Here is a 22,500-nt window from a genome sequence, read left to right on the forward strand (position 1 = left end):
TCTGAAAATTTGGGAGATATGGGAAATTGGCGATGAAGATGGTGAGGTAGTGAAGCCAGATTTTATAATAAAGCTTCTCACAAATATAATTTCACTTAATATCAAAAGTTAATTATAGATCCACTTTATTATAAACATTCAAACCAGCAGTGTTATTTGTACTTGTGCTTATTGTGAGTCATAACTATTTCATAAGCAACTCAAATCTCAAAGTCCAGTCAATATTTCATGAGGAGAGGAGAGAGCCAGACTGGAACTGATGGAATGATCATCGGTTGTAGAAATTGAAACTGAAAGATTACATCAAATGGTATTAAAGAATTGCAGAACAAAGCGTCAGTAGTTTTTCTAATAATATTGTCTAATACTGTGCGGATATCACCAAGGTTTTGTGTGTAATCGCTGCAGTGCTGTCAGATGCAGAACGCACTGGGGACACTGCACTGAAGTCTACCTAAAAATTTTAAATAAAAAAGTCTGGAAATGATGACCCTAATCATAATTCAGGCCAAGTTCACCATAACAAATCCGACGTATAAAATGTGTTCACCTGTCAAACTTCCATCTTCAAATGATATCCCAAGGCGGTGGATACCACTGACAGACGTGATAATTTTGGCAAGATATGAAGCAAACAGTATGATTGCTGTCAATATACAGTATAAATGGCACAGCAGCGGATAACATGACTGGAAGGATTAGAGAGTGTTCAGGTACCACCAAGATTTGCTGGCCCTTGATGACGATGATACGTTGGCCCATATGCTGGCTAATACGCCAATTTAGATTCCCTAGAGCCGTGCTCTTGGATCTATGTGCTGAACTGGGTCCAGCATTAGATAGACAAACCAGACTGCCCTGGACCATCCTGGTACAAATACAAGTAGGATATAACCACTCCAGGGTTTCTGGCAACCGGCTATTTAAAGCAGGAATTTGCTGACAGGTATTTGTTTGATATGAGCAACAATGTTTACCAGTGTTTCCCCTACTAACCCCTGCCCCCCTTTGCAAGAATGACAAAAATATATTGTATATATATAATTAGAATTTGATAATAAAAATAAAATAACTATAACACAGAATATCACAGAATCTGCCAGGATGTTGATGCAATTCATAAAACTCAGGACTATCAATAACAGTATAAGCATTTTTGCCCACAGCACTTAAACCAAATGATCAGACAAAGCTATGTTTTGGTGTTTACAGGCGATTCTTCTGTTCTCTCTTTTTGTATTTGAATGAAAGAGGAGGAGTGAAATAGTTTAGCGATAACTGTGAGTTGTGGAAAACAAATTTAAGTTGAATTTTTGACGCGTTTTTTTGATACGAACGAAGAATAATTTTGTTAACTTTCGATAAATAAATCTTGAAGAAATTAATGAATAGATCTGAGTCGTAAACCGCCTCCAAAAAAGAAGACAATAAGAAGTAGAAGACAAGAAAGGCGTTTGCTTAAGCAAGTCACTAAACTACTCTAAAGACTCCAAAGAAGCAAACAGAGGAACAGAAAGCGTGCACATCCAGCCGATCACACCGACATCTGATATAAGCAGCCAGAGGCTCCATGAGTAAAATCAGCTGATCCGCCGCTGCGCCACAAAAGCGTTCGATACTAGGCTATTTCGGTCGATACCTTTAAGGTATCCAGTAACTATACCCATCCTTAAGCATAACTGCAGCAAGCTCCATCAGAAGGTAGTAACTGTAGCGTTAAAAATGAGATCAGAGAGGGTGACAAACCTAAAAGGGCAAAAATGAATGCCTCACGTCTATGACGACACCACAATAATACAATTCACTTAAAATGGCTACATTTTCTTTTGTTTGTGACCCTACTGCTGTGCCCATCAAATATGTGCTTTCTAACCTCCACCTCACAAGCACCTGGATTTCTGTGTCAGAAAAATTATTTTGTTTCTTCTTCCTCTTTGTTGTTGTTGCCATGATTCACTGTAAGCAGGCTCATCAAAACAACCACACCTAGCCTAAGATCAGAGGACATCTCAAGTGTAGCAGTCATAGTGTGTGTGATGTTGCTGTCAAAACTAAATCCAATAACAGCCCAGTTCTCTGTAGAGTCATTCAATATAACAATGTCACCTACCTGTAGGGGATCCCTCAAGCACCTCTCCTGTGTAACGTGTCTCTTTGAAGATGGGCCGGTTGTCATTTTGGTCAATGACAGTAATCAGTAGCATGGTCGGCCCCTCGACAAGGTTTCCAACGAAGTCTGTGGTTGACACTTCCAGCTGTGTGGATTAAAAGATAACAGAGTTATTTTCCACAATGAAGATGGCATTCTAGGGGTAACTCTTATTTACAGTAATCTTTATAAAACTGTATGTGGTTGGTTCAAATCCTGTGCTGTTCTGCATATGGCTTCAAAAACACCCCACCAGTCTTCCAATGAAAAGACAGCCACAGTTAAAAAATTTACTTTATCTTCCCAACAAACATCTCTGCAATTTACTGTATGTCCCTCTACAAATGACAATGATGTTTAACAGCTGAATCAACATTTGTCTAAGGACAGATAAACACAGTTGCAATTAGTCTTGCCTTTGTTGCCAGTGGTAAGCAATTTCCCGGGATTATAATAATTAAATGATTTGATCCTGGATGACTATCAAGTAGCAGAGCATTAGTATATCAGTACCTTAACATTTGCTGTTAAATACCAATTTGGGTGTTTTAAAGCTGGCCATTCAGTCACTCAACCTCAAACGTCCATGCAGCAGCATACAGTTTCTTTTCTTGTTTCTTACTTACCCTAAAACTTGACTAAATCGTGTCCTTACATATGCACTTACAGATGGAAAGACAACCTTTCAGTCGAGACTGCTAAGATTACTCATTTCCTGCTCTCCTCTCTACCTCCTTCACCTCATTTGTTCCTACACGGAGGGATCCTCCATCGGCCGACATCACATATTTATGCATTCAGCTCTTCCCTGCTCTGCAGTATTGCTAGTTCACCTAGGAGACCATGCCAGTTTAACAGAGTACGGTTAAAATATGCACAATATCAAGTCAGCAAACAAGCAGCTTTTAATCCGGAGTGGGACAACCTTGTCCTGTGGTAGTAAGGATACCTGTCTAACACTTTGCAGTACAAGCCTTTGACCATGGGTAAATATGTATGCTAACATCTGCAAATAAATAATTGTTATAGTGCCAAAATACTTAATATCAGGTGAAACTTGAGGCAAAATCTATAAGTAACAAGTTCATTCATTCATTTTTTTCTGCAATCTTTTAGATAGCAAATGTGTTTCCAATACGTGACGGCAACATGAATGTCTGAGCCATGGGTTGCTAAAGGAAAAGTCAGGGAATCACCAAAGTCACCAGGATTCATCTTTTGGGGACCATGGATGTCTGTACAAACATTATGTATAGCAAATAGTTATTGAGATATTTCAACCTGGACCAATGTGGCGGAGTAGTTCCTATAGAAAACTACAGCCCACAAGCAAAATAAGAAGCCATACCATGACATTACCATCTACTAGCAAGGCTAAACATTTAAGTAGACACTTAAGTCACTATGTATGTATACATTGATAAAATATGCTCTCTATATCTACTGTCTCTTGTTAGCTGCATTGTTGGAAGTTACAATTTGACTTCTTGGATAAGAGTAGTGCTTTCCTTTAAGAACATATTTGCTACCTGTATTCATAAACACAAGTAGACCTTACACGATCTTTAGCTCACAATAAAACAGGAAAGCTTTTCGTTTAAGGTGCTCCATGTAGCCTTAATAAATGTACCACTGCCAAATTAATTGTGATGTCTTGATGTCTTGATGTCTGATGTCGATTACCACAAAAAATGAAACCATAGTTGAGATGACTGTTTGGCTTTATCTATTTATTAAGAAATGTTTTCTCAGCGGTGGTCTGTTTTGTTTACAGGAATTATACAAATGAATGTCTCAGAAAGAACGTGGTGTTGATTTTAAAGAACTATATCTAACACATTTGGGCACAATTAATAGATTCTACTGGCTGGGAAAATGAAAATACCTGCAGTATGCATACAAAACTGCACTTCAGAGTGCTAGTGACTGGAAACATAATAGTCTGTATATTGCCAGTGCTGATTGTCACAAGATTGGGTTCACTTTTGATATAATCTAGGTGTGTATGCTACTAGAAATCCTATCTGCAGATGAGGCTAAGCACCCTATGAAGTCAGTGATCTGTATCCTATAAAGATACCACATGTAATGTCATTACCTCCATTTCAATCTTAATCTGTGGCTAAAGAGATCACTTCACTTCCTTTATTAGCACTGGAGCAGAGCTGCAAAGATTCATCAGCGAAAGAGAGAGTGAGCGAGGGAGGTTCCTCCTTTATCTGTATCATCACATTACCAGCTTTTCCTCTTCCTATTAGTAATGCATGACATCATGCAACCTCTCTATCACATGGGTCATCCCACTCCTCTCCCTCTATCTCACTGCTCTGTCTTCCTCCGCCTTTGTCCTCCTATCTGTCGTCACCATGGAGCCTGGAGCATACAGTGTAATGGCAGTAATGGCACACATGCAGCTCAACTAAATGTTTTAGGTGTTAGGAACCTAATAGTTTCATATATCATCTCATCCTCCTTTCTCTCTCTCTGCCTTAAAAATATATACCATAGGAGGACCATTTCCCCTTCTCCATCCTGTAGCTGACCTGTCAACTAATGGTGACTCACACAAACACATACTAAGAGATATATTATATATGACTGAAACATGCATACAAGGAACTGCAAGGCAAAAGAATGACTGTCCTATGCCGAGGAGCATACTGTGTACGCATGACTTCACTCACTCACACACACACACAGACACCCACATTAGTAATGCATGCACACAGTCAAGCTTTTCTTCGCAGCAAGTCTGAGCTGTAATGAGAACATTAGCTGTGAGGTGCCTTGCATCCGATCATTTGAATGGGGGACACAACAACACAGCAATAACCTGTTTGGCAGACGGAGGGAATACATAATCAAACGCATATCGTCTTACAGCTAAGAAAATGGTGTGATCTTTCAAACAAAGCCAGTCATGAACAGCTTTGATTTGCATGACTTTCTTTATACAGTATAACATATCTTCACCCTGATTCCATACTACATATATGGATATTAGCAACCTGCAGCTAAAAAAACTAAGTTGCACATGGTGGTGAGACAGCTTTAGGAGATTTCCAGAAATAATAATTTAACAGCACATTTAATTGGGGGGAAAAAGCTTTTTGTTAAGATAAATAGAGCTGCAAAATGAAGGAGATGCTGGTTCCAGAAGAATTTGCACCCAATGTAAATTCCTATTTCAATTAATGATATCCTCAATGCTCCTCAACTCCCGGATAATTTAACACTACTATATGTTTAGGTCATGAACAAAGTTCTTTTAACGATGCACCATAGTTACCACGTGCATCTAAAATTGATGCATAATTAGAAAGTGAATTGATTGAAGCTTCAGATTGTAATATTCGTTTTCTAAAATGTGCAGTCTTTAGCTACTTCACAACTCTGTTGGCACTAGTTTCATAGTTTGATTGATGTGCGTATTATGTGCATATGCTGAATCAGAGGAAGTTATGTTTTTGCCATTTTTTTCCTTCTAAATGTAACTTTATCATCATACAGTCCCCGCAATCAGGTGATTATATTAAAGCAGCCTATGTGAATGATCATTTTCGTATTTACAGCGACAGACAAAAACAAGTAATTTAAAAAATCAAATTTTTGGACCACCCTTTGAGTTGGTTCAGTCGAACATGTCACTGATTGTTTGCCCCAGCATCAAACCACACAGGAGTCTGACTGTGTACAAAGGCGAGAAACATACCATTTAGCCTAACTGTGATCATGGACTGAAAACAAAACATAGGAAAAGACAGGCTATATATTGAATAAACATGATTGGCCCACTGAGTCCAGCCAAACTTTAAATTAGCAAAAAGTAGGATTGCTGAAATGCTGATCCGATATCCAGTCAGATAGGATTTGGCTGTGGAGATGGGATGTTCGCGAAGGAGCCAAATCAAAGAGTCAGCTCTTTAAATTGTAACGTGGCTATTAATATTTTGCATTAACCCTGTTGATTTTATTATTTGGGATGTAGTGGAGGATAAACGCACATAAATGAAGTTTACCCACCTTTTTCAAATGCAACGGATTACTCACCTTTTGTGTGAGTTTATCGTTTCCTAACATTGGAGAGTTTAGCCAGCAGACACTCATAGTTCACCCACCTTTTATTTTACCACTATAACTCCTCTGTGATTTTGTCCAACTACTGCTGATATCTCATGCTGCCTTGTTCTCTCCCTCGACCGACACAACAGCAGACTAACAGAACAGTGTTTCCCAAACCTCTATTAGAGCATGTTTTCCATCCAACCCTGCTTCCCCAAAACTGGCTCAAATAGGACTTTATGAAGCATGAAGTCACATTCTCACCTATGCACCCTTCCTCTCCTCTTAGAAACCTTTGCATAATCAAAGACTGAATAAATGCGTACGATTTTGTGACAGACATAAAAAGGATGAAAGAGAATGCATGTTTTTCAGTACTGAACTTAGTTCAGTCACTGTCTACTATCATGTGGGAAGAGGAATAAGATCTTGCGAGACCCAGTCAACCTATAGCGTATAGCATGTATAAGTTATACTGCACACACTGTACAGACCACCAGTCAAGTCTACTTCTGAGGAACTGCCAACTCCAAGAATTATAACCGTCAAAGTTAGTTAAGGGAGAAGTCCCAATTGAAGATGGCATTAGAAAACATGTAAAAAAAAATATGCCTTGTCTGGATGCACACTATGCTTTAAATCTAATTAATACAAAGTTATTGACTGCATCAATTATCCATTACATTCTTAAAAAGCACCCAATCATGATGACACTGTGTGTGTAGATTAGTGGGAGAAGTTTAAATCAGACTCGAGGCATTGCATTCCTCACACGGCTCATCACTTGCCTGTTAGCAAAATGAGGAGGCTATTTTGTCTCTATCACGGATCATAGCGAAATATTTCTCAAGTTGAAAATTAGCATCTATGTGTGCAAGAAGGAGCAGTGATTTCATTTGGAGGGAAAATTGCTTATTAAAGGCGGGGAGAATTGGAGAGGATGGGCCCTGCCCGTGCCAGATCAGCGGCTGTCAGTCACAGGGGAGATGACAAACTCTGTGACCATTACCGCTGTGTTTATTGGCTGACCTGGCCCCACCTTCAGAGTGTAGATCTGAGACATCAAGCCACATTGTCTGTGAGCATTACAGGTCTGAGTAAACGCTTCTCTCTCTCACTCACCTGCAGTATCTCTTTCCTCTCACTTTCCTTTTTGCCTTGAGTCTATGTCAGAGAAGCTTGAGCAGGTCTATTTTCTCTCAGAGCTGAAATCATTATCACATTGAGCCCTTGACACTTCTACATGGTGGAAAGGTTGCAGTTTGTTTTAAGGCCAACTTTCTCTCTAAATAAAGAGCCATGCTCATATAATCATTTATCATGAATACACCATAATTAATTTATCCCAATTGAATGCTACAGCATGCGACAAAAGGATTTCCTCAATAATGAAATTGAAGTACCATTTACTTTTGCAGTGCCAGATCTCATGTATTATGTTCTTTTTTTAAAATACTGACACATCCTTGGTATAAGAGTACTGTGGCTCGATCCTCTTCCGCATGGAAATGATTCGGACCTATCATTATACAACACATGGTCAACAAAAATCAGTGCTACATAAAAACACTTTTCAATTTGTCAGAGACACACATACATGCTGACACATTCAATTATAGACAAGGATGTGCAACCGTATTATTCTCAAATCATTTGACTTGTTTCAATTTATAGTTGAACCAAAAATTGTGTTCCTGAGTTTCCCTGTCCTCTCTTCTCCTCTGTATCCAAGGATACCCCCTAGCTTTGAGTCTTGAAAGGCCTTTGTGAGCAGATGAGAAGCTAGGTTGATTAGAAGGGAGGGATACCCTAGGCAGAGGTGTGAGCTAAAGCCCTAGCCAATTGGGCGCTTGGCTTTTTGTGGCAGAAGTAGAGGAAAAGGTAGCTGAGCTGGGTGGCTTTATCACAGCCTTAAACACAGAGAACAATGGGAAGTAGTGAAAAGGGGGCGAGTCATGCATATGGAAGCGTCTCCATTGCCTTCCATGGCCATCGCCTCATTTCACATTCACTCAGCATTCTGCTCCTCCTGAGCCATTCAAGTAGTCCTCCCTTTGCTGGGGTGGTGAATTCAAAGAGGCTCTGCCTGCCTGCCGTTTTCTTAAGATCCCAGGGAAGCTGCTGTGCAGTAGCTCCAAGGTGAATAGTATCCAGCACCTCCCAATCACTCCTGTGGCTCAGCCTTTATCAGCAGGCTGCTCTCCACCCTAGTCCTGGCCTAACACAGTTCAGACAGTCCCCAGGAGGGAGAGCTTTCCCTCCCTCACACTCTCCTTAATGCTCTCCCTTGGACACAGTAAGGGGGGCATAATATGATCACCGTGAAACTTGCTGAACTGCTTTACTGTGCGGCTCCAGCTAAGTGAGCTTGATTGGTCAGATCAGTTTGGAATGTCTAGAAAGAGAGGAACCTGAGGGTGGGGCAGAGGCATTAAAGACATATATCTTGACACCCTAATGGTGGTGGTGAAAATGGGAAGTTAGCAGTGCCACTGACCACTAGAATTCAAACAGGGATCATGGAAAACAGAATATGCTGTGTTTCAAGGAGGTTTCTTAGTACAATACATTTTCATTGCGTTTAAGTCACAAAGATAAACACTGTGCACACTGTTATTGTATTATGTTGCAGACTGTATACTTCTGAAGAAAAGCCTTTCAGTATTCAATTTTCATGCAGCATATCCTACAGTACAGCAAGGTGTGATAACAACAGAGGGATGTTTTTCCCTCACTTTCCCAAAAGAATTTCATTTTTTCCTCTATCCAAAGCATAGACCTCAAGGCTTCAGCTTCTCTAAGAAACACCTACTGGGACATGAGGATGTTAATCTACTGGTCCTGTAAACATCTGCTGCATCTACCTTCAAAAACTTGAATAATTCTATGCCAATAAATTAAGCCATGGAAGCAGACTGTCAAGAAGGAAGCACAGCTGCTACATGTGTTTCATGCTCTCACCACAGGTCTCTGAGAGACATAGAAAGGGACTGGGTGAGAGTTTTCTGCTGAAGAGCATATTTTTCTGTAAAGTGAAACCGCTACTTTATAGCATCAAAGCCAAAACTGTTAAGCCAAAAACTCCCCATACTCCTGAATTATAAGATTAGGGTTTTGCCAAAGCATTTTTAGCTATGCTTTGGGCTATGGTGGTCTGTCGGTCAGCTGAAATGTGTTACCAACGATTAGATGGATTGTCATGAAATATTGACATTCGTAGTGACCAGTGGACAAAGCCGTCTGACTTAACTGATCTCCTTCCTCTTCCTCAGGCACTTTCATGACGTTGACATTTTTGTTTTTTAGAGAAATATCTCAACAACTATAGGATGGATTACAATTAAATTTGCAACATATATCCATGGTGCCCACAGGGATAAATCCTAATGACTTGGGACATCCACTGAGTTTTCATCATTTATAGTCACAGGCTATACCATGGCTGTAGTCTGAAGTACATGATAAAATGATGAACAACATGGTAAATATATTTGTCCCAGATTGTTTTGTTGAAGATTAGTTTAATATGATCACAATAAGATCCTATGTATGCTTGCTGGTTGCTAAGACATCATAGGCCCATTCTACACTCAAAACTTTACTTAATTTTTAATTGAAAATAAAAACTAAGCGTAGCTCTTTATATAATCCATGTTTTAGCAATATCTTCAAATGGAAAGCACTGGTAGTCTAATTTGCAGCTATAAAGCCAGTGTTAATCATTTTATTATTAGCCGTTATCAGCACGAACATCTTAGAAATAATACATTATTTAAAAAATGTGAATGTGCTCTTCAGCAAACAAAACCGCTCTTGGAATATCGGGTTGTCTAATGTATGGATTTAATTTTCTGTCTCTTATCCCAGAGTCACTGATCTGTAATGTTCCTCATTATATTAAAAGAAAAAGAAGCCCTTGGAATGTCAAAGAAGATATAAATAGATTGTCTTTGGAGGGAGAGAGATTGAACAAAAGATGGAAGGTGAAAAAGAGTGGGGGAGTTTAAAGTATAGAGAAGATAGAAAATGATAGAAAATATCTGCCGTCTGGCAAGATAAAAAATAATCCTGCTTCTGAAAGGCGTTGAAAGAGTCACAAAGGCTCTCCCTGGTGTATCACGGTTCCAAATATCCCCCCTCCTCTCCTAAGGTATAATTCAATCTCCTTTTGTCTGACACTGAAGGTACTGTTTGGAGGGCCGGTGGAAAACTAGACTTACCTGTCTGCTACTGACCACTTTTGTAATGTTGTATTTTTGTACAGGTATTCTTGGTCTCTTTTAATAGAAATACTGTTATATCTGTTCGTAAAAATATGTTGGAAAAGATGACATGACCAGCATATACAGGGAGGTCGCTCTGTGAAGAAATTAAGCAAAACACATCCCAACTCTACATCATCTGCAACAGGGTTTATATCACATTTTATTTATGTCAAGCTTTATTATACTAGCCTACTGTAGGCTGCAGAGCACATAACATGATTATCAAGAGTTGTTGGGGGTTTTTTTTGGAGAGGGGGGGGTTTATTTCTGTGTGGAGTTTGCATGTTCTCCCCATGTCCGTATGTGTTGTCTCCGGGTGCTCCGGCTTCCTCCCAAAGACATGCAGGCTAGGTTAATTGGTGTCTCTAAAATTGTTCTTAGGTGTGAGTGTGAGTTGTTGTTTGTCTATGTGTGGCCCTGTGATGGACTGGCGACCTGTCCCCCACCTTTCGCCCGATGTCAGCTGGGACTGGCTCCAGCCCCCCACGACCCTGTACACGGTTGACGATGGATGGATGACTAGTTTCAATCCATGCAATAATGACAGAATCTTATTATAATTCATCATATCATTGAGCAATAATATAAGCTTATGAACTTATGATCTTTAGTATTTGGATAACTTACGGTGTTTTTACTATGCATACTGAGTATTTTCAGAACAAAAACACATTTTGGGATGAATTAAGTTCTGTTTCATGTCATTTTCAGGTAGTACTGTAGCTTAAGTGTGCGCTGGGCAGCTGTGTCAATGAGGGAAATATAAGTATCGGATTGAACTTGGTATTCAGATACCCAGTATTTAAGTATTCAGGTTACTTAACATAAACTTGATTGAGATTTCTATCATTTTCCTCACTGAAAATGGTTTGCTCTGCCATGTGTCAGAAGATCCTATTATACCAATAAATGTCTCTCTGAAGAATGCTGTGTGATCCAAGACTGTAAAAAGTTGTTTATTTTCATAGTGTGAGAAGAGATTAAGATGAAACTTTTCATTTTTAGACGGCCTATCTTGCTCAGCAATGACTTTGTCTGTTATTATTGTATTTACTTTTACTTTTATTTTTTTACGTTAACTCCTGTCAGGATATATTTTAATAGTGAAGTGACCCATATCAGTAAATGTCCCATCTTTTGGTCAACATTAGCCATTTCAGTAGATTATACTGAGAGTTTTTCTGTCCCCAGTCTCTACAGCTGAAAGTGGAGCTGCCCTAGTACTAAGGCAAAGTGCACTAGGGGTTGTGCCATGTGCCTCAGCAGGCGGCGGACAGGCTGAATTAGCAGCGGTAATGCCTGAGGCTGAGCAACAGGGCTCTCACTGTTTAATCAGGTTATCTGGGAGTAGGGGCACAGCAGTGTGTCTGCAGGGGTTTAAGGGGGTTTCTGGAAGGACAGCAGGATAGTGACACAACTCTCAGAGTTTAATGATTCTGACCTGAAGGAAAGCTTATAAACTGGAAAAAATGAGAAAACTTTGAGGAAAATCTCTCTGAACTGCCCTGTAGAAAGAACTTCAAAGAAAGTTTCATATTGTCACTCAGTTTATTTGAAGTTTGCTTACATTTGACAACACGTCCTCATACCTAAACAATAAAATAGGTCAACTGTCAAGTGCCCCAAAAATAAGACCATTTTCCAAAATATTGGCAGGTACCAGTCCAGCGACAGGCGTACAGTACCTAAAGTACTTTAAGTAAATTACTTGACCTATGTCACATTATATTTAACACATGGTAAATGTTGTAAAATTATGGCAGTTTGGTTAGGTTTAGGCAACAAAACCACTAGTTTTAGAAAATGATCTTGGTTTGGGTTAAAATAAGTACATTACGTACGTCATGTGACGTAATTTTGTGATGTAAACAAAGTAAGTCATCTACAAAACATTATTAACTTAAACATGTCAACTTTGACTTTCATTCACGCAGGATTCAAACCTTGGTCTCCTCAGTGAATGTCCTGAGTTTCCTTGACACATCCTTTACTGTTTACTGTGTCGCAAACATAGTTAAAAAGACAATTAAGCATGTGAAATAACAAATGATCTACCCAAAGTATTATCAGTGAAGCGTAATGTTGTGTGACCCTGTGGCTTGAAATTATTGTGGTTATATTTCTTAAAAGGTAAGAGCAATTATGGTGGCATGAGGATTGTTTGCTCAGAGAGTAGGTGGTGTTGGTGGTGGTGTTGATGGTGTGTGTGTGTCCTTTATCTCTTGCCCACATACAGAGACTAAGTGTACATCAGGGCTGTTTTCCTGTGTGCAGGGCAGCGTATCCTGCTCTCCAAAGCCCAGGAAATTACAGTCCAGCCAAGCAGAAAACAGGAGTGGGATTTGAACAACAGGCTTCACCTGTCTCAGGCCTTGGGCTCATAAAGTTACACCAACTGTAAATGAGGGAGACATTAGATTGCAATATGAAACAGTGGTGTACGTCTACACTGTGAGTACGTGTTGAACTGTGTTGGTGTGTATATGTGCACATTTTGGTACATAATATGAAAGATACACCAAATATTTATTTTTATGAATCAAAAATTAGCTTTTTAATTTATTTTATTTTTACTGTTCTTTTGTTCTTATCATCTCCCACTGGTCTCCTATTTCCTCTGCCTTCTCTCGCGTCCCTATGGTCGATTGTTCTTTCTTCTTCTCTCCTCTTAATACAGACTTTTCTCTTTTTTAGAACTGCCTGGAGGCACACTGCCCCCAAATTATTAATTTCATTTGGCTGTTTTGTTAGCAAAAAGAAAAAAAAATTTTTAATTTAGTTAAACAGTATGGACCACACTCCCAGCAGTAAGTCCTTTAGAGCTACAGTACTGTCAGTGGAGGAGTCATGTGAACAGTGCCTTCAGATAAATACCTTTCTGGTACTATGTTTTCCCTTTTGAGCACTTAGGCTTAGTGTATGAATGTGTATGACTGGTGAATGCAGATGTAGTGTAAAAGCGCTTTGAGTTGTCGAAAAGACTAGAAAGTCGCTATAGAAATACGGAGCATTTGCACCAGCAAACAGAAATTCTTAAGCAATGTGCAAATTGATAAAGCTATTAAGCTGACGTGTTTAATGTGTGGACCATCCAGTATTTATACATTTAAAAGATGCCAATTAGATTTAAAAGATATAAAATTAGATAGAGTGGCTAGCAGGATATGAGATTATGCAGAAGGAGATAGGCTTGTATCTGCTGGTTTCCACTTACTACAAATTGCTGATTGTTCCTTTAAACATATTTTATATTATACCATTATAAGGTCAGAACATTTCACTTGCCAATTGCCTTCATTCTTATTCTGTTTCCAGAAATATATACATAGAGACATCTAGATAGAGATATGCACAGACATCCACACTCAGGGTCAAATGATTGGGTTTTCCCCTACAGTCACTGTTCTTCCACCTCAGCAACATGACGGATTAATCACACATCCTCTCTCTCTCTGACACCTAAGCAGAAGAAAACAGCCACAGTGGAGCAGGTATAAGCCAAAAGGACAGATAGAAATGGGAGCAGTGACTGTAAAATTTGATTAAACAACAAAACCGTGTCCATGAGATCAGTGCCTTGTGCTGCAAGGTATGAGGATGAAATCCTGCAAAGTCACCAAATTAGCAAATTGTGGGAATTATGTGTTCTGTATGTCTGCAAAAATAAAAAGCTTGAAGCAATTTAATGCTTACACTGTTAGGAATTCTAATACATATCTGCGAAACCTGCCCTGAAATGCTTTAACCAGCACCTCTGTGATGTATGTGTACTGTGTGTAAAGAGGGGATTAGTATATATTATCTGTTATTTTTAGATGAAATGTATGGAGCAACAGTGGTGCATACTAGTAGAGGGAAAATACATTTCAGAGGTATTAGGGACTGAGGAGACCTCTTCATCCTCATTCACACTATAAATTCTTGTGCTTCAAGCGAATGCAATCAGCTTTCCAATGCACATAAAGGACAAACACACATGCTCTTATGCTCCATGATGTGCAAGGGCCATGTCAAGGTGTGTCTGCTGTGCAGTATTTATGCAAATATTACTAACATATATAGATTGTATTATCTAAGTGTAATGTTTCTGCACGCCACAGCCAATAGCAGCTGTCTATCTTTACCTGCTCTAATGGTGGAAGTTATTTCCTTTCACCATTGTGTTGTTGAATTATGGGGAAGATTTCTGTTTGCGTCCACACAGTGTCAAACCTTTCCACAGCTTGCAATACTAATACAATGAAATTGGCCTCCAAATTGTGTGTACTGGAAAACTACATGGGGTCGTGGTGGCGGTCATTTCAGCTTTGATTGATATGCCAAATTCTGCATGACTAACTATCAATATTTTAATCATTTTAGCCTTGGGTTGCTCTCTACAAAATCAAAGCTAAAAATATCCTTAAACTTGATGTCACTGTAAGAGAGTCAGAAGCCTCAGCCAGTCATTTCCACAGAAGTGATCTGTCAGAGGATGCCGCCGTTTGATGTCTACTCTGTCAAAAAAACAGGTAAATATAGGTAAAAATCTTTTTCTTTATTTAAACAGTTTGACAACATAACAAAACTCTTTTTGAGGAGGCAGCTTTGCACAGTTTTTGAAAGCTGAGATATTTGAAAATCTAAAATTCAAAACAGCTGTCACTTCACAGCTTGGCCTTTGTAGAGTTGAGATAGGTCCATATGGTTTTTCAGTGAGCCCTTCCTTTGTCAATGTGTACTGTGGCTTGACGGACAGAATATAGGGAGCAGAGTATGGTGCCTTTTAGATCTGCTGTCAAAGGACATCACAAGAGCGGATGCTACTTTCTTTTGCAAGGCACAAGCTGCAACCCCAGGATATAAAGCACACAGCCAAAATAAGGATGACCAAAAATAAAACACAAAACACTGGGAATTAGGACGACTTTTAAAGAATATTTAAGTTTGTTTTTAAGTAAAATTAAAAATTATCTAATTATTTTAAAGAATAAAAATAGTATCAAAGTATCAAAAATAGTGATTACAATAATTAGGCTGCAACTGCAGACTGAGTATTCTGGATGTGGAAATCACAAAGAAACATTTTAACGCGATATGATGTCCACAGCACTATTTGTAGCAGTATGCTTTCTCTCTACCTCAAATTTCAGCATCTCCAAGGTAAGCACGCACAAAGGACTCACCACACTTATTGTTGCAATGACCTGCATTACCGAGGGTCATCCCTCTACCTGTGTAAACAAGACTGTTATTTATCACTTCACGTTCTATCCTTCCTCTGTTGTAAGCCAATTAGAGTTCTTCCCCGCCACTCTCGACCCGACCCAAGCTTGTCATAACCGCAGTGATAATGCTCGTACTCTGCCCCGCACCCCTCTCCCTTCCTCTCCATTTTCCATCTCATTAACATTCATTTTCACCCTAATTGAGCTTAATAAGAAAATAATGTTTGACATTAAATCCTTGTGAACATGTGGCCCAGCTGATCACTGCGTCTGTTTGTTCTTCCGCAGCAAATGTTTACTTTGTCAGGGGTTTTGTTTGTTTGCCTTGCTTGTGGTTCCTGTAATAGCCTATTTAGAATTCTCACTTTCCATCTGTCTTGAGCTGACCCCTCGCTGTTGTTATGCTGAAGTTAGACTGTGTTTTTCTTAAATGTGTTTCCCAAGTTTTGCTTAGTTTGTACTTTTACTTGCAACAGTTTCTGCGACTATATATTTCAAGCCAAGCCTCCAAAACTCAAACCACTGTATTTAGATACCAAGCTGGTCAAATTTATTGATTTAATTTCTTCAAAGCCAGTGGCAATATTATTTTGATGTACAATGACCTTGTAGGGAGGGTGGAGCATTTCTTTGCCAATATCAATCATCACATAAAAATAGGGAGGAGAAGGAAAGAAGGGAAAGTAAGGAAATGGAGGGCCTGTTCAATATAACTTTGGTTGTCTGTACAGCAAGACATTGACACCTTACTGGTGGAGTCCAAACCTTAAACATATAGGACTAGTAGTCAGCAGCACATTCATGACATATAACCCTGAAAGTGAGGAGCATACAGATACAAATACGCATACAGATGTAATCTCTATCCAGAACAACATCCACTGCACATCTGAACATCTTCTTTTGTCTCTTGATGGATAATAGACTTGATATTCACCAGCATTTGCCTTGAAATTTTACTCCAAAAGCATCCTGGATTGGAAATTTTAAACATGATATCCTTGCATGCTTGTGTATCCATCTGCAGGGATGGGCAGTATGTAATTAAATACATATTTGAAATACAAAATAGGATTTTGTAATTTGCATTTGATAGAGTTCATGAAAATGGCTTTATATTTTATATCAATATACTTAAGTGTTTTGTATTTTGTAGTTTAAAAATACTGTAAAAGTCTATGTGGTGACATCATTAAAATGCCGCCTCTGATTTGTGCCTACTCAGTAATTTGTCCAGACTTGTTCAGATCAGAACAGAAACTGACCTGAAGAAGAAGGTCAAGGTGAGAAGCATGTAGGTTTCCATCACTTTCCATCCATTTGTAGCATAAATTGCTCCACTTCTTGACAGTTCCTGTTTTGCTCTGGTGTTCAGTTTAGTAGCCTAGACTAAATCGTTTACTGATTTTATGTAATGTTCTTTCTCACTACTTGACCCAAGTAGCAGCCCCAGTTAACATTAGTTTTCATTGGTTGTGCACAAAATAATTTTTTTAAAGCATTTCAGAGTTCAGCAAATTGTTAGTTTAAGATTAAATTTTTGGTTACTTTAAAACTAACTTGTATCTGAGTGTTCAAATGGATATGTGAATATCTGATCTGTTAACTGGTTGCATATGTGAGATTTATCGCATGACTCATTGAGCAGAGAAAAGCTGTTGCTGTGAAACAATGTACACAATCAACTGAGTCAGTGTACTGGTGATGGGATAGATCAAAAAGTCCGCTAGAAGGTTTGCAAAGTGATTTCATTGTACCTTGAGAAAGTATTTTTAGTATTTTTTTGAAATGCAAAAATATGGTTTATATTGCTACATGTTGGGGCTGCTGTATTTTGTAATTTATTTTGATTTATTTATTTATAATTAGGCTATCTGGTATCTTATTAAAAAAAACATTTTGATTTATTTTTGCCCATCCGTCTCTGTGTGAGTAATTTAATATAATGCTATATCGTAGCAGTTTTAACAGATACATCTACCATTTTAAAAAGGCTTTGCCATATAGTGAAAGACATTTCACTTTTCCTATAAAATGCCTTTAGAGTAATGGTGATTTTAATCTACCTCTGAATATTTCATGTATCATCCCCACACAAGCTATTTGCTACAGTGCAGAAGGAGACACCCTTAATGAGTGTGGCCGGGGCAGGGACCACTGGGCTCTATAAAAGCGATACAGTTTTCATTCTGCATACAGCGTTGGACCATCGATAAAAAAGTGAAGCTCTATTTGATAGGAGACCCTTGCTTTGAGTTATGACTGGGACACCGACTTGTGATTTCCGTATGATAAGAGGAGCAAGATATTAAGCAGGCCTGGTTGGGAGAAAGACAGGGAACGGAGGAAGTAAAACAGTGATAGACAGTGTTGGGCAAGTTACTTCCAAAATGTAATACATTATAGATTACTAGTTACTATCATTTGAGAGTAATTAGTTATATTAAAATATCACTGTCTCAGAATTGTAATGCTTTACACTACGTTTACATTACTTTTGAGTTACTTTAACTGCTATATAATGGGCGCATTATTCTGATAGTAAGATGTGCTCCATAGGTGGGTTGTAGTGATGTGCAGAGTTATCGGGTCGGATCGGGTGGGTCTTTGTCATAAAAATTATGGGGGGGGGGATTGGATGAATCGTCTCCCCACTAAGAAAGACGTGTGCGCATTTACAAATGAGGTACAGCAGCATTCATTATTTGAATCTGCCGACACTCCAACAGAACCGGTAAGGATGAACTGACAGCAGCCTCTATAATCATGAAAGTTATTGTTATTCGTTAAAGCACAAACACATAGCCTATAGAAATGTATTTACACATGATCCATTAGGGGAGCTCCGATCTCGTTAAAATAAGCCGAGCTTCCTCGTAGTTTGCACCGCCTATACAATCTCGACCATCGGATTCCCGCAACAGGAAATAACGTTACTCTTTTACACATAGGTTTGTTGCCGAAATGTTTCTCAGTGTTGGTGAATTATTAAAAAATAAAACACCACTTAATTTCGAGTTAAAATGCGTTGTAACATGCATTACTGAGATTATATTACTACGTTACTTTTGTAACACATTACCACCAAGAACAGGTGATAGAATGTGAAAGCTGCATGTGTAACATGTGTGTACATACATGTATATGCACATGTACAGTTTTTGCATAGAGAGGCATACCATCTTTCCTTCAGGTATTACTATCAGGTCAGAAATAATGATGATTATTATTGATGGCATAATTGACTTAAAAAGAAAATTCAATCCAGGTCATCGAAACAATGGAATATTAGACTCGTCCAGTTTTTTCACTATACAAGGGGATTATTTAGAGCCTTCAATTAAATCACTGCAATTTTATGGTCAGACTATGAAGGCAAAATCACTCAGAGGGGGATCTTGGAAGTCAGATTAATTTCATAAGGGTTGGCGGTGCATAATCTAGACAAATGCATTCGGTGTGGTTAAAACTGAAATCCACAAATTATTATATATGACTTATTGTTATTTTAAGTTATCTGATTGGTGGACTGTTGAGACAAGTTGAAAATATTAAATCTCTTTGGTCTTACTCATGGCTGGCTACCTTTTCTGACTGACAGTTTCAATAAAGTCTGTTTCAGTTCAAACCAGAGGCGTGAGAGTGTTTTTCATCATGCGTGAATTGTGCTGTCGCATTTTGAAATCAACAGCAAAATGCAAGTACTGGGTAGACATTTTTGAAATTGCTTATTCCAATAAATAACAGGCTTCAACACAATTCTCCTTGTAACAAAAACAGGCAGCATCTGAGGCAGCAAAGAAGCCAAATGGGAGAGAGAAAGATCAGTCAAAGATGAAAGTAAAGGAAGATAAAGGATTCAAACTCAATTAGCTACTTTTGGACAGGTAATGTACTAAAAAGTAATACAATCTGTAGCTAGTTGTTCTAAAAAATAATCCTTGACAGACTTGCTAGCCAATGTTTATGTATACATTGTATTTCAGGTTATGATCTCCTGCATCATAAGTGAATCATTTTTATCCTTGGGCCTAAAATTATATTAATTAATGAATACTATTTTGATATTGAGTAAATCTACAAATATGTTAGATCTGTCTGTGTGCAGGATTTTGTTTCAAACTCTCCAGAAGTCTCCTATTTTTCCACACTTCTGCCACCATTCTTTCTTCATTGCGTCATTAAATATATCTGTGCTGAACTAAACTTTTTCTATGCAGAACACAATAAAAACCTTCCCAGACCTTCATTCTCTGATTGTCTCTCTTCTTCACTGTCCTCTTTTCCAGTTCTCTCTGTCTTCCCCAGAGTTTTATGTACCAACTTTTGTTATAGCCAACAAGGACCCAAAAACTTTATTTTACTGAACTGTCACTACACTTTGGGGATATTAGAAAAACTATTAGATAAGGGTGGTTGCTTTGAAGGCGTGTGCTTGTGCAGCTATCTCTATGAGTGTGTCTATAATCTTTGTTTTGTAAATTACAGTAGCAATGCTGACAGAGTGAAAAAAGTATCTTCTGAATTCTAAATTTAATATACTGCAAGTACTTGAAAGAGGCACAAAATGTACAGTTTTACCGGCTGAAATGACAACTAGTTGATTTTTTAGGTAATTAAACAACTGTAAGCTCAATGAGTTTTTTGAAAACAGCATAATCCTGTAAAAGGGGTTTATGCACTTGATGGCTACATACATGTTATTGTGCTAAATGACCTCACCAGCTAATGCGCCATGTAAAAGACATCGCAATAAAGAAACATCATTCTTTTTGTATCGCAGTGTAAAGCTAGATAATCCTAAGGATGACTTGGGAAAATGTGACACCAGATCATTTTGACTTGTTCTAAGACTACCCCTTTTGGCTGTTATAGCCCTATGTTTTCATATCTTTTTAAATAGTATATTTGCAGTTTTAACACTAACCTTTGAGGACTAACCAATGTGTTTAGCAAATGTAATGTCATCCAAGGGGATGCTTTCTGGGGTTGGTTGTTGTTAAAATCTCCCCAAATCCAATAACGAGCCGGACAGCACCAGCAATGTGCTTGTTGAAACTTTTTTTATGAAACCTTGTATCCACACAAACTAACCTAGTTAGTTTCATCATTAGTTAATGATGTGCTCCTTAGCCTTGGAAATAATGTTTGGTTAGTGGTAGCCAGACAGCTGGTGGTGCAGCAGATAAACACACGTCCTACATGTTTTAGGTTTTGGAAAGTTCTAGATAAAAGACAGCACCCTCTCCACGACTCTTTGAATCCTGAGTATCGCTCTTAATACAGGCTCATCCACAGTGCTTTGGGTGTGGAGAATTCCAAAGCTGGACCAGCCTGCTGGGCCTAGGTCACCCTTCTCATTGGTTATGTTTACTTCAGAAACTTGGTTTTGGTTTAATGAACGTACATGTCAAAACTCAGATTTACCAAGTTTAGCTCATACTCATGGCTCACACCTGGCTCTTTTCCATTCCATTAGGGTTAATGTTTAATATAAACATGTTGCTCCATTTACATTTGCTTTCCAACACCTGTGTAAACCCACATCTTCACAGTGTTACGGGCTGTAGTGTCAACAGACAGTAAGAAGTACTGCCTCTATTACTGGATCATCATTTCTTTCCATATTCAGGGATGTTCAGTTATTGAGTGTGAAGATGAAACACAATGTCCTGGTCACGCCATGCACGTAATAGTAAGAAATGACACAGAAGCCGGGAAAGACAAAATAAATTTGGTGAATATTTGTTTGCTCCTCTCAGCTTTCCCCTCTGTTCCTCTTCTGTTTGCTCTCTTCTCACATCTGTTGGTATTTACAGAGTGAATTATTTCTAAGTTTTTACAAAAGCCAGTTAGCTTATCAACAGCTTGCATTCTGCTCAACACCCGTACTCACGTCTGGTTTTAGAAAACAGGATAAGATCAATTGACTGACTGAAAAAAGTAGCGTTTCTCTTCCTCGCTCTCCCTTTCTGTTCTAGGAGAAATGGTTTCGTCAGGCAGACAACCCAGAGGGCACCAAACCCGGCAGGCACCTCAAACAGGCTCAAATGTTCTTTTATCACAGAGGAAACTACCAACTTCTGACTGAGCATCAATTCAGCGTTGACAAAATACGAAGCCCATCCATTCCCAAATAACACTGTCATTACATGAATAGTTGTGAAACAAAATCTAAGTGCTTTTCCACAAACCAACCAATAACTCCACAGTTTTTCCCCATATGCCGAATGCAATCAAAGTAAATTCTGTTTGAACTACAGGTTCTCATGAATAACTTGACAGAGTTGAAAAGGAAATAATCAGTGGATTACATGAACGCTGACAACAGGGAAACAATACATGTGTCCAAGAACCAGAGAGAGAAAGAGTGCCCAGGTGGACAGAAAGGAGAGAAAAGAACATACAGACAAACACAGTAAGCACCAGGTCAAACAAAGGCAACCTCCCCCGACACACACACACTGACCTGGTAGGAGTCAATGGCCTCCCGGTCCAGTGAGCGGCTGACTGACACGTCTCCTGTGTCTATGTCAATGGTGAAGAGACCTTTGGGATCCTGGTCAGCACCGGGACCTGTCAGTCGGAAGATATGGTTCCCTGACTTCTCTGTTGAAATCACCTGCACACACACACACACACACACACACACACACACAGACATCAGTAACTCGAACAATTCAAAGCTTTTTCCTTTTTCACAGTGTACTGAAAAACATGTTTTATTAAAAATTATTGAAATACATTTGAGCAAAGGGAGCTTACTGCGCCTTGAATGGTGATACAAATCCCTGATAGCTAGCAATTAAATATTTAT

The 22,500-nt window shown here is 38.8% G+C and overlaps 1 protein-coding gene across 2 annotated transcripts in view; it reads right to left on the reverse strand.

Annotated features, from left to right (window-relative positions):
- The window catches only part of cdh13 (cadherin 13, H-cadherin (heart)), a 370,680-nt gene that overhangs the window by 180,948 nt on the left and 167,232 nt on the right, over window positions 1-22,500 (reverse strand). For both annotated transcript variants that reach the window (XM_046037993.1, XM_046037992.1), the window contains exons 6-7: window positions 22,153-22,305; window positions 2,111-2,255 (exon numbers count right to left, since the gene is read on the reverse strand). In XM_046037993.1, the coding sequence (XP_045893949.1) occupies window positions 2,111-2,255; window positions 22,153-22,305 (298 nt within the window). The remainder of the gene's footprint in view (window positions 1-2,110; window positions 2,256-22,152; window positions 22,306-22,500) is intronic.

The sequence above is a fragment of the Micropterus dolomieu genome, linkage group LG22 (assembly GCF_021292245.1).
Source record: "Micropterus dolomieu isolate WLL.071019.BEF.003 ecotype Adirondacks linkage group LG22, ASM2129224v1, whole genome shotgun sequence".
Taxonomy (NCBI): Eukaryota; Metazoa; Chordata; class Actinopteri; order Centrarchiformes; family Centrarchidae; genus Micropterus; species Micropterus dolomieu.